This window comes from Echinops telfairi, unplaced genomic scaffold, assembly GCF_000313985.2.
Source record: "Echinops telfairi isolate 266 unplaced genomic scaffold, ASM31398v2 ScPeMD7_7463;HRSCAF=8501, whole genome shotgun sequence".
NCBI lineage: Eukaryota > Metazoa > Chordata > Mammalia > Afrosoricida > Tenrecidae > Echinops > Echinops telfairi.
In genome coordinates this window covers 4494096-4507886 of record NW_022111363.1, presented here as the reverse complement: position 1 = coordinate 4507886, position 13791 = coordinate 4494096, and the positions used below count along the sequence as shown (strand labels likewise).

At 44.0% G+C, this 13791-nt stretch overlaps 1 protein-coding gene across 3 annotated transcripts in view; it reads right to left on the bottom strand.

Annotated features, from left to right (window-relative positions):
• The window catches only part of SIK3 (SIK family kinase 3), a 124452-nt gene that overhangs the window by 107587 nt on the left and 3074 nt on the right, over window positions 1-13791 (bottom strand). For all 3 annotated transcript variants that reach the window (XM_030888381.2, XM_045283638.1, XM_004712797.3), the window contains exon 2: window positions 10020-10083. In XM_030888381.2, coding sequence (XP_030744241.1) covers window positions 10020-10083 — 64 coding nt within the window. The remainder of the gene's footprint in view (window positions 1-10019; window positions 10084-13791) is intronic.

The window sequence follows — 13791 nt, the reverse complement described above, 5'->3', positions numbered from 1 at the left end:
TTCAAATTGAGGCACAGAACAAGCAAGGCAGCCGCACACTGGTCCGATGATCACAGAGCGAGAGACAAGAAAGGCAAGGCTCACCAAGCCATTTATCTCTCTGCCCTTCAGTTAATCCCACTTGTGTTTATCAGCCAGGCTGGCACAATAAACTACCTCAGCATATTACCTCGTTTTCTAAACAGCTACCCATAAAGTTAAAAGGTACTTCTCCTCCGGGTAAAAAATTCATTTAACAAAATGTTTGGGGCTTTAAGGAAAATTATTGAATTTTCTTAGTAAGATAATTGTTAGTTTTCTTTCATTGTCTAACACAAATATACCCCCAAAGCCCCCAAAATGAAAGCAAATGCCATAGAATAAATTCGGACTGATGAAGCCCCTAGAGCAGTGGTTCTCAGCCTTCCCAATGCCATGACCCTTTCATACAGTTCCTCATGTTGTAATGACCCCCAACCATAACATTATTTTCATTGCTTCTTCATCACTGTAATTTGCTACTGTTATGAATCGGACAACCCCTGTGAAAGGGTCGTTTGACCCCCCCAAAGGAGTCACGACCCACAGGTTGAGAACCACCACCCTAGAGGGTTTCTGAGATGGCCTCCTCTTTCTCCTACGGTGGCCAGCAGGCTCGAGCCACCACCTTTTGTAGTTAGCAGCCCTGTACTTAAGTCACCGCACCATCAGGGATCCTTACTGCGACCCAAGGAAGTAACATTACTGAGTGCTAATTTGTTAGACACAGAGAGAGTTCAGTGATACTCTTCCACTCACGTCGTCTTTCCACGCGGGTTTACACAGCGTAAGTGTAGAAGGGACCCAAAAAAGGCAAATCCTTTCACACTCCTGACCCTGAATTTTTAGGGAGGGAAGCCAATCAACCAGTGAATGAATATATGTCAGCTGGGGATAAACCCCCAAACGAGAAATAAAGCCAGGAAGGGGACAGGACAGTAAACCAGTGGAGGGGCTCAGAGCTTCGGGTTTCGTAGCGAGCAGAGACTTCTCCAGGCAGTCCCATTTGCAAAGAGCCTCAAAGAACCAAAGAAGCAAGCTGGGCGGCTATCTGGGTGAAGAGCGCTCAGTAGGAGAATTAAACATGAAGGCCTGCGAGTGGAAACAGACGGAAGAGCACACCGAACAAGAAACGGATGTTGATGCGAGAAGGGGACGAAGACTAAGAGCTGAGGTCAGAGAGGTGGCCGGAGGCGGATCAGCCGCCAGGAGAACTTTAGATTATTTTTCATCTGGGCAGGATCGCAGCGCAGCGGAAGCGGCTGAATGGTAAGGTTTTATGTGTATTTCACAAGAATTGCTGTCACTGCAGTGGGGAGCCGGGGAGCTTCGGGAAGACTGGTGAGAAGGACCATGGCTTCCAGCCATGGGGAGCGGTTGGGGTGGTGATGAATGAGCACGCTCCACATGCACGGTCAAGGTACAATCGTGAAGACTGACTAAAGGGTTTGGGGTGAGGTAGGAGAGGAAAAGGGAAATCAAACCTGATGTAAGAGCAACTGTTCTGTCTGAGCAGCTGGGGGAAGTTGTCGTTATGAAGCCAGGGAAAACCGAGGCACAGGGAAAGTTGTGAACGGAAATCCAAGGTTCGGTGTTGCAAATGTTAAGACCGAGGTGCTTATGAGATGGCCCGGAGCAGGTGTCAAGCAAACAGATAAAAATCTATGTTCCGCGGAAAGACCAGCGCTGGAGCCAACAGCTGAATGGATCATAGAAAATTAACTACGAACTAAGCCAAAGTTAGCCTGCTGTTGACCAAAGTAATAGCATAATTTAAGTTTTAGTTTGTTAAAAATCCAACATGTAATAGCTCTCTCCTTTGCAGTAAAAATTCCTTTTAAGCTAAACAGCAGGGATGTCCTGACTCAGGAAAGAGGCTAGCAACTCAGGAAAGAGGCTAGCAAGGCCATCAAGATAAGTAGCCAGGCAGGAAGCACCCCATTTAGAGGCCTCCGGGCCGGTGATCTGGGGAGGCCAGACGTGGAAGCATCTCCGACTTTAGATAAACAAGGGCACATAAAGCTTTAGGGCAATGGTTCTAAACCTTCCTAATGCTGCAACCCTTTAAGACAGTTCCTCCTGTTATGGTGACCCCCCCAACCATAAAATTATTTTCGTTGCTACTTCATAACTGCAATTTTGTTACTGTTAGAAATCGAGCAACCCTGTGAAAGGGTCGTTCGACCCCCAAAGGGGTCATGACCCACAGGTTGAGAACCTCTGCTTTAGGGGCTGGTGGTCTAATGGCCCCTGAGAAAATGTAGGTATAGATCATTTACCAATGATCATGCATTTGGAACCCCGTCTTCTTAGAATACCAGCTGTATACTGTGATCATTGTGAAAACCTAATCTCTTGCTGTGATCATGGTAAAAACCTGCTTCTGTCACATAGTTCCAGGTATATATAACTGACCTGGCTTTCCTGGGTTTTTTGAAGCCATTGGGTAGTAGCAAATGCCACTGTTTCCTCCTGACGATGCTTGCAGAGAGAAGTTTAGGATTTCTTGAATCAACCCCAACAGTGGCTAGCACCCCCACACCATTGCTTCCCGGAATCAAAGGGTGTCTACATTGCCTAGTCTAGTGTTAGGAACAGAGCCCTGGTGGCATGGTGGGTTCCAGATCGGGCTGCTAACCCAAGGCCACCGTCGGGTCGGGTAGGGTTGATATGGGTCATGGTTGCCTCCATGGCAGTCGGTTCTGAGACCACAGTAAACAGTGTGCTCCCCCGCGGCACGTTTACTCTAAACGTTATCCCGGCACAAAACACCACCACCACCTGGCACGCAGCACGTCCACGCTGGCTCGTATGAGAACCGCCACGGAGCCATGAAGAGCTGTGTGCACTAGCTCTGGAGATCAGAACAGATGACGCCTGTGTGACCTTCAGTGTGTGCATGCATACGATGTATACAACTTAATTCTGACTCACAGCGACCCTCACCAGCAGAGAAGGGCATCTAGGGTTGGCAGCGTACTTTTTACTGAACTCAACTTCTGGTTGACATGAGCTTAATTCTGTGATATACAGAAACACGACTCCTCTACAGACCTATTCCTTTCTTTTTATGGATTGTTGTTACATATATTACCCACATCAATACTGCACACCTAGCAATATATTGTTATAATTGTTCCTTTACCACCTCTGGTAGCATAGATTTGCTCCCACCCACTTCTTTGGGGCCGTCATCAACAAATCCATTGCACATATATTTCTCTATGGGACAGGGTCAACACTATTTTAAATACATACCATTTTATATAAATGCTCTTAAAAGCACTTGAGAAGGAAAATGCATTTCAATTATCTTGTATATTTACACTTATTGTTATTAGAACTGCTGTCTGGAACTTCTTGCTTTCAATTTAAAGGACTTCTTTTTAATATTTCTTATAAGTTGGGTCTCCTAACAACATAGCCTCTCAGTTTTTGTTTACTTGGTAAGTTTAGATTTCACCTTCATTGATGAAAGATAGCTTTGCTGAATCTGGGATTTTCATGCTATAAAGAGTCTTTTCCTTGAAAACAATGATCCCATCTCCTTCTGGGCTCCACTGTTTCTGAGAAGTGGGCTGAGCATCTCACTGAGGGCTGGTTCTCTGGTAAGGGAGGAATGCTGGTCTCTTTCTTGCTGCTCTCAAGACTCCTGGCTTTTAATGTATCTGTTTGCTGACCTCTGGGTGCTCACTCCACTTGGTTGAGCTTTCTGAATGTGTCATTCATTTTTTAAAATTATTAAATGTTGCAACCTGTCAGCCATTCTTTCTTTCAGTTATCTCTGGGCTACTTTCTGAATCTGTCAAAAGAAAAATCTGAGTCATGAGTCCTTTAGCATTAAGAGTCTGGTGAATGAAAACACTTTGCAAACAGGAAGTCATCTCTCTGAGGAGAGAAGCTCCTCCCCATGCAATTTTGATCAGTTTACAAATAGTGCAAACAGGAGACTTTCCAAAAAGGACAGTCAACATGGCTGTTGGCATTCACCTAAGCAGCAGACGGTGAGCACTCTAAAAGCAGAACTTTAGTTCATCAAGGTGGTGTGTCTGCATGCTAGTTGTGGCTAGCTGGGACTTATAAAATTCTTTATAATTGGGTATTTTCTCTCTGCTATTTTAAAATTCTTAGGATAACTTTACCCAGAACTCTCTATTATGAGTTTTTAAGTTTCTAGGAAGGGTTACCATTTTTATCAATGTTTCTGGAAAAGGCTAAATCTTTATCACAAATTTCTGGTAAGGGGTCAAACAGATAGCAAGCGATTACCAAACGTCCTTAGTTTGCTTCTTAATTTCTGGTGTCCTCTATTCCTCCCATGAGCAGTCCCGCATGTGCCAGCATGCTAACGGAGTCCCACATCTTAAGTTTTCATGACTCTTTTAAATCTTCTTTCGCTTACATATCAATTTACCTTGCCATTTGCTTAATGCCTCTCTTACCAGTTCAGATCTACTGCTGAGCCCCTCGAGTGATCCCCCCCCCACCAAAGTTACTGTACTTCTCAACTCCAAGATTTCCATTGTTTGTTTGTCATCATCTCTCTCTCTATTGATGCCACACTATGGTCACGCTTTACTTCTTCACTCATGAGTTCTTTTAGTTCTGTGATCCTGCTCATTGCCCCGGCTGCTTTCCAGCCCATTTCTGATAAAATTCGACACCTGGCTTCTCTCACAGGTAATTTCTGTTGCCTTCTTTTTAATCCAAGTGGGTGAGCCATACGCTCCTGTTTCTGTACCGCTTCTATAATTTTGTGTGTAAATTTTGTCATTTGAGATAACATACAAGAGAGCTTCAATGGCGGCACATGTGCAAATGTGCTTGACACACTGGAGGAGTGCATGGATTGTGATGTAAGAGCCCCCAATAAAAGTATTTAAAAATAAAAGAAGAAAGAAAACAGTTTGGAGCATCTTCAAAGGTTAAACATAGAATTGTCATACAATCCAACAATTCCATTTCTAGGTACATATCCAAAAGAATTGAAAGCAGGAACATAAAACAGACACCTGTGTACCCATGTTCATTTGCAGGACTGTTTACAAAAGCCACAAGATGGAAACCACCTAAATGTCAAATGACTGGATGAGCAAAATGTGGTATCTCATTGACAGTGCATATTGCTTCGTCATGAGGAGAAATAGAGTGCTGACAAGTTCTACAACCTGGGCGCACCTTGAAAACACTATGCCGAGTGAAGTAAGTCAAAGACAAAGGGACATATTTGATATGAATCCATTTGCATGAAATATATAGAATAGACAAAGGCACCGAAGCAAAAAGTAGACCAGAGCTTAGCGGGGCTTGACAAGAGGAGAGATAGAGAGTTATTGTCTAATGGGAATAAACTGTTTGGAGTGATTAATATTGTCTCTTTTCACCCCTAGTGAATGTGAAATATGCACTATATTTTCTGATGTATCTGAATTACTTTTTAATCATTGTAAATTGATTATTTAATAAAAAAGCCTGGGGGAGATAGAGCTTCAAGAAGTTTCTGTAAAACGGGAATTAAAAGATAAAAGAGACTATAACTTAAGACGTACTTACTCCCTTTTTGTAGTTAGCTTCACACCCTATCTGCCTTGTTCCTCACTCCAGCCTCTGTAAGAATTTTTATAACTCGATATTGCTCAAAAACAAATATATAGTATGTGATCACACATCATAGATTCACAAACTTATTTGACCTATGCTCGCTTTTCAGACAAGTATTCAGCGTCACTGGCAGTTAAAACACTTTTGTATTCTAAACGTTTGTTTATATCCATAAACCCAGGTTAAAGGGCAGGCTCTGCCCAGGCCCAGGATCACTCCAGCGCCCCCAGGGGGTAGTGCCCTTCACTCTGGAAACAAGCTGGTGGGCTGTCTGGACAACTTGGCCTGGAAAGTCATTAAGACATCAAGGGAGACAGCCTGGCCATCATGAAGGTTAGGCTTCTTGTATCTGATGGCTCGAGTGGGCATTTGCAGCTTGCTTTTATCCTGTGGCTTGAATGATGGTAAGTACTACCGTTTGGGGTCCAGCGTCAAAGTATAGATGCCATGTGTCCTGATTATCAGTGGGGCTCCATCAAGACGGCCTGTGTAGCTGGTGGTTCCCCCGCTTACTTCATAAGCTTCTCGTGTCACTGATTTGGAGTTTAGTGCATTGGCTCTGCTGTTCCAGGGTCAAGCTCTTAGTAAGGCAGGCTTTTTGAAGCCACTCATACTGTAGCAGCTCTGGGTAGGGGTGCCTTCTTGTTGATGTAGGCACTGGTTGGATTATCTTACTGAAATCCAGCGCTCCCCTAGCCTTACCCAGAGCGGAGTTCTTTCTTAGGGAGGCACGGCTTTGGGTTTACCACAGTCACCCTGGAATGACAGTGGTTCTCGTAGAATACTCTTCCTTTCTTTCCCAGAATATACCCAGCTCTTAAGTTCCTAATTGTCAACTGACTGGTCTACTGTTTTCAACAAAGTTCTGTGGCCTAAGTTATACTAAAAATGAATCCAATCCACTTCTGAATCCTTTTACTGACTGGTGTATGAGGTCGGTGTTATAGTTTTGACCTGAGGCAGTAAGGGCTCTTCCAGTGGCTTATTGTCTGGTTCTCTCATACAAAGTGATCAGCCTACAGTTTCACCTGTAATTGAATATTCTCTGAATTGCCTTTAACCACAACTTCACTGTTCTTAAAAGTGAGTTGGAGACCTGCACTCACTCACCGCCACAGAGTCAATTCTGACTCATCGTGACCCTGTAGAGAGGAGCATGGCTGCGTTGGTGCATGTCCAAGGGTATCGATCTCTACTGGAGCAGGAAGCCTCAGCTCTCTCCTGCAGAGATAAAGGTGCGTTTCAACTGCTGCCTATGGCCAGCAGCCTACTCACTAAGCTACCAGGACTCATAAAACAGCACTCACCTTTGCAAATGAAGTCATTTTTTTAAGGTAGAGATTAGGCGCTACCAGTTTTATGGCCGATTTCTCCTCCAGGCAAATTCTCTAGCCAGAGCTCTGGGGTAGGATGGGGACTGTGGCAAGCTTATCGCTATTTAACAACCCTGCCCTAGGAGCTAAGCAATAGAGGAAAAGGGGCAAAGTGGGTCTTCTGAGCTTGTTGCTCCTGGCATGGAATCACTGCCTGCAACGGTGGCAGTGGTAGCAGGACTCCAGTATTGAGTGTGGCAAGCCCACACTTCTCGTGGGGGCTGGGGGGAGAAGGCAATCTGTAGATGGGGACAGGGTGAGAAACTCGGATGCCCCCTCCTTCCTGGGAAGAAAGCTGTCCACTGTGGTCTGCCTTCAGGAGTCTGAAGTGCTACCCTGGAAAGGAGGCTCGGATGGAGCCATCTTAGTTCAAAGGCCAAGGGCTCCTGGCTTCCTTAGCCGTTTTCACAGAGGCTCTTGAGTGCATGTGTCTTTCTTGGCTAGTCACCCTTGGGATACTTTCCGGAGGATTGCCACGGGGGGGTGAGGGTGACCGGATTCACCAGTTTAACGGACGCACTCTCCTGCCCTCCCAGCATGCTGCGAGACCGTTGCCCACTCACTCCTTGTGTGACAGTGACAAGGACGCACAGGTTACGGGTCCACAGAGCTCATTAACCTCCACAGGTGGCCGGGGGAATTCAGAAGCCTTACTTTTACAGACTAAGAAACCCAGCCTGGGCAGAACCATTTCCAAACGTCTTTCAGGTAAATAGGCAAATAGATGGCAGATACCCATCGGAATGCCTAAAGCATCCGTTTCTCTTTGATGAGCCAGACGGCAGCGAGTCTGGTTAGTCGGTGGTGGTGGTGGTGCTTTGGTTTTCATCTTTCATAGATGCCCCTTTCAAGGTGTTCTTGAAAATCAGCGTATGCGACCCCTGTTTCCCTGTTCAGTCAGGAGTATTTCTTCCATAACACACACACTATGCATCAGAAGCACTATTCTGTTTCCGCATCCGTAGGCTACATTCTCTCAGAGGACAAGATCATGGGATTGTTATCTGTCCAGCTCTTCGAAAACTCTTCTTTCTTTAAAGAACAGGATAGGTTCATCTGATCGTGGTGGTTTCTTTGATGGTTATAAACACTAGATGACAAGATCACTTTTCTCCCAGTCATAAGACATAACACAGACCAAAAGTAGCTCAAGAATTTGATAAATAATTGTGCTTTACAGAGCCAAGCTTATTTTTAAAAGTTGTTTACGTAATTAAGATTGCCTGTCTGCTTTGGGGTGAATTTGTATGTGAATGGTGGCAGTTCCATTCTGACATCTACGGAGCCCTGGTGGCGTAGTGGTTACATGCTTTGTTGCTAACCATGAGGTCAGCAGTTCAAAACAACTAGCTGCTCCTGGGGAGAAAGAGGAGGGTTTCCACTCCCATAAAGAGTTACAGTCTGGGAAACCCACAGGAACAACTCCATCCTGTCCTACAGGCTTGCTATGAGTTGGAATTGACTCCATAGCAGGGAATTTTTTGTTTTTTAATCCTAACATCTGCCTGGCATTTCCAGCCAGAGTTTATTCCTCCAGTAACAAATGTTCCCTACCGAATCTATGAATCACATTTACTGGCTCATGAATTTCCATATAGCCAAGCCCCCCAGAGAGACGCCGCTGGTCCCCTCCAAAAGGTATGCACACTGCCACCTACATTACTGCTTTCACCTATACATATTTTGAAAATTCCCAAATGCGAGCTCAATAGAGGCACACGCAGTTTCGCATTCAACTACTGACCAAAAATTGGAGGTTCCAACCTGCCCAGAGGCATGTCAGCAGAAAGGCCGAGCTCCGCTTCGGAAAGCCCTCGGAGCATAGCTCGGCCATCTGGAAAGTACTGTGGATCGGAATCAGTCGAGGGACACCAGTCTGTGGAGCTTTGGTTGGTTAGCTTTTCAGCTTTGCTTTTTTTCTTCCCAGCACTTTTATTGGCACATGGTTCACCCATCATACAATTCACCAATTCGGTCACATCAAGAAGAGTTGTACAATCACCACCAGGGTCGGTTTTTGTTTTGCTCAGAGTAATATGTTTATTTTTATGACAGTCTCTTTCTCTAGAACATGAGCTCTGAGGTGGGAAAAGGGTACCTACAACATCATCATCTCTAGGGCAAGCCATTAGCATATACACAGCACACACCCTAAAGCAGCAGTTCTCAACCTGTGGGTCGAGACCCCTTTGAGGGTCGAACAACCCTTTCACAGTGGTTGCCCGATTCATAACAGTAGCAAAATTACAGTTATGAAGTAGCAACGAAAATCATTTTATGGTGGTGGTGGGGGTACCACAACATGAGGAGTTGTATTAAAGGGTCGCGGCATTAGGAAGGTTGAGAACCACAGCCCTAAAAGATTACTACAGCTTCTTAAATTCAGTATTCGTCTCCAAACTTTTCAATAGTTCGATTTCTTTAAAACAGTACCTTCCTTACATTCTGATTACAATTTTAATTCTATCCTCATTAGCTTTGAAACAGAAGGCATACGATTGCTGGGGAGAGTTTTTACAAGTCTTGCCATCACAACTGGCCAGTCACTTATTTATCGGAGGATTCTACTTTGAAAGTGATGAATACTTATTAAAATTTCTTATCATCCCAACTTCAACCAGAACAAGACCCCCATCCCCATCCAATAAAATAGTTGCCAAAAATGAAGGGCAGCTTCTGGGAAAGTCAAGAGAAGGCCACACATTGGTGGGCGTGCTGTGACACCTGGCAACCGCCATCAGCGCCGGCACTAGGAAAGCCCCTGGGCTCATAAGGGATGGTTAATCCCGACTTTCAATACCTGATTCAAAAAAGGCGAAAAACCTTTGCTAAGGAAGCAGGAAGGTGGTGGAGAGATTTTCCTAGGTGAACGAAAACAAAGTTTTAAAAATTACTTTGTTGATAAAAATGATAGCCCTGGAGGGCAGTGTCCAGTGACAGCTGTCCACACAGCAGAGGCACTGAACAGCAGCTATCTTTAAGTCACCACGGTGTGTGCTGTTAAAAGAGTGCAATAAATGTACTTACCAAATATCTCCCCGCCACTAGCATATTCCGTCACCAGATAAATCATCCGATCTGTCTCCATAACCTGGTGCAAAGGCAGGAAAGTGACAGACAGTGACACAAATGACAGGCTGATACCACAGGAAGAGAAACGAGTGACTCCTCCTTTATCACTCCCGATGACGGTAAGCAGAATTACTAAACACACTGCAGTCAGGCCAAGGCCGACGGACAGGGTACCTACAGGACAGGGTAGAACTGCCTGTGGGCTGCCGGCCGCCATCTGACCGGAGTACTCGCCACATCTTTCTCCCATGAGAGCGGACCCACTACAGCACCACGGCTCCGACACTGCTGACAGGAGAGCTTAAACAGGGGTGGTGGGAGCAGGAGAGACACACAGATTTTATTTAATTAACATCATCAAGGGGAAAAAGTGGGCAATAGATAATGACAGTAAATTGAAAATATTAAGTACGTGAGAGACAGAGGGTCCGTGAGTTGGTTCATAATGTCTCTGCAGTTACAGAAACGCCATAAAACTGAGAAGCAAAGAAGTGGCCAAGAACCGAAACCTAAAGTTCACCTGCCACGGCAATTATCTGGACCTCCCTCCCTCCCTCACAAACAAACCAACCCCCCAAAACCCATTAGGAAAATAATAGAAACAACAAATTAAACAGAAATCATATTACTATTTTTTATTTATGAATGACAATTCTTCTATCCACTGCCCAATCATTTAAAACTGGGAACAATAATTTTACATACCTAAAACGTGAATCATTCATTTTTATTTTGGCATGCTCCCTACTTGGTGTGGTCTCTGTTTTTTGTTTTTTTTAATCCCTGTACTCTTTTTTGTAGCATGATGTCTTTTCTTTTATCGTCACTCTTTCCTGACACTGTACTTAAAAGGCAATACATGTTCATTATAAACATTTTAAATAGCTGAGTGTCGGTAAGAAGACAGCTCCAGGTTTTCCTCTTTCCAACGTTTTCTAGCTTATATTATATATTTCTTTGTAGCCATATTGTACAACACAAATATAAGATGAACTGCTTATATAATTTAAAATTTTGAAATTAACTCGAATTATCTATTTATTCCAACTTATCAAAAATGTCACGCTTTCACTGGTTTTGCTAAATGTGCATGGCTTCATTTTTCAATTCAAATAAAATTCAAATAAAAATTACTCAGTTACTCTAGCCACATTTCAGTATGCTGCACGTGGTTAGCAAACTGGACGATACATGCACTTCTGGATTGTCACTATACAATTGTACCTTTGTTTGTTTGTGTTTTTCCTCTTTATTCTTCGACATTTTTACACAAAAGTACTATAGAATAGTATTATGTATTACCATAGACCTGTCTCTTTAACGTCTTCATATTAAGTACTTCATTGTATGTGTGCATGTGAATTTTTCAATATAATAAAAAGGTGGTTTCCCAGTTTTTGTTTGTGTACGGTATATACTTGAATATAAGCCAAATTTTTCACCACAATTTAAATGCCGTTTTTGTGGTAAATGCCTCGGCTGATATTCAGGGCGGCTTATACTCCAGTATATACGGTACTTGTTTGTTTGTCTGAAACCTTTTGTTTGTTATATGGATTCCTAGTAAGCACTCTTTGTATGCTGATCTATTACCACAAAAAGACAGCTCTAAATATACATGTGGAAATTTGGAGAAAATTAAATTTTTAAAAATAACTTTGATATATATCCTTTTGTCTCCCAGGCCCTTTATTGACTACAAGTGGTTTCTCATTATTAAACTTTGAAAGAGCACAGAAGCTGTTTTTTCTGAAACTTCTTCACTCTACCTAAACCTGACTTCAGCAAGTGCCCTAAAAACTACCTTGGTAAGGTATAGAGGTGGTCCTGAGAGCTCTTCCCCTTGGCAGTGCAGGGTCTCCCGTGAGCAACACCAACCTCCCACCGAGCAAACTGAAAGCTTCACCGGGGGCACTGTTCCACGGTAGGAAATCTCGGGTGAGACAGATAAACTTGGCGAATTCAGCTTTAAGGTTAATGCTTACAAGTTAACCCTCTTGAGATAGGTCAGCTTCAGCCCTACAACTAAGTTAACATTTGTTTGTTTGTTTGTTTGTTTCCCTTAAGGTGAGGTTAAGTCGTTTGCTCGGTTGGTCAAGATAGGAAGGTAGTCGAGTCTGCAGATACAGGTCTCTGGGTAACCGCAGGAAGCTTTCCCAGGTTGGCTCCCTGGGCAGAGGGTGAACTTTCCACAGGTCTGTCCCGGCTGGCCGAATTCATTTATGTAAGCACTGATGCCAGAGACGGGCTGAAAGCTGTAACCACCTGTAACCATGGCCGGCTTTCTTGTCAGAAAATCCAGATGACGAGAGCTTGCCCGCCGTGTCTAGTGTGTGCTTTCTCCACCTTACACAAGATCTCAGGCCTGAGCCAGGAACCAGACTGCAGACCAAGGGCAGTAAATTAACTCCGTGGTTCAAGTGAAGCCTGTTCTGGCAGGAAGCTGTGAGCAACACTGGCCTGTCCCGAGGCACAGCCACGATCCTAAAGCAACATGAGAAGCATCCCAAAGCTCCACCTCTCCCGAAATAGCTCTAGCGAGAGCCTGCTACAGCAAGATGCTCCTCTCCTGCCTGACCTGAAGGGCTGCCATCAGATTTACTGCTTTTGCACTGAGTCTGCAGAATCACAAAATGGCCAAAGGAGCATTTTAGCTGAACCTCTTCCCACACACGTGTTCTTTTGTTGGCAGTCCAGGTAATATTCAGTGTCCTCACTGACACAATTCAAATGCATCAATCCTGGTTCAGGCTTCGTCGTTCATTGTCCTACTTTTGCAAGTACAAAGGTGATTGAAAATATCATGTCTTGGTGCATCTTTATCTTCAAAGTGACTTCCTTCCTTTTTAACACTGTAAAGAGGTGCAAAGGGCAGCTGACTGGCCCAGTGTAATTAATATACACTGTGTGTCTTTTATATGAGTGAGGTCATACATTCTCTGTCCTCTTGTGACTGGCTTATTTCACACCCGGCATAATGTCGTCTAGTTCCATCCACATTGTAGCTTGGTTCAAGACTTCATTTCTCTTACTGGCTGAACGGTATTCCGATGTATTGGCTGTACCACATTTTGTTATCCATTCCACTGCTGGTGGGCATATGGGTTGTGTTCACTTTGGGCTATTGTGTTGTAATAAACACTAGTGTACAAGTTTCTTTTTGAGACACTGCTTGCAAGTCTTTTTAGGAGATACCTAGCAGGGGGCTTGCTGGCATAGGGCAGTTCTACTTTTAGGTTTTTGGGGACTCATCACACTGTACCACTTTGCACTTTCATCAGAAATGGATACAGGTTCTAATTTCACCACATTCTTGGCAATATATGAGTACACGCCCTCACCAAAAAACAAAAAACTCTGCAATTGTGCTGGAGGATCGGAGCTTTCATAGTAATGCATTTTCCCGAAAGGTGAGCATCCAGCAACTCGCTCTGAGTTAGTGCACTCAGTGGCATCGCCTGGGAAGGTTATCTTTGGTCTCAGTGAATTTTTTCATAAAAGCAGTTTCACTGAAACCTTGTTTTTTTGGGATAACTGCATGCAGCTTTAACATTTTGTTTCCTGCTCGGGAAAAGTGCCGCAGAGACTGTTGTGAGTGGTTTTGTCATTTCAAAAAAGAAATATCAATTGATGACAAACTTTGTTCTGGATGTCCATCAACCTCCCAAATGGACAAAAACGTCGACTCATAGTGCATTTGGAGTTTGTTTCACCAGGTCACACTGTT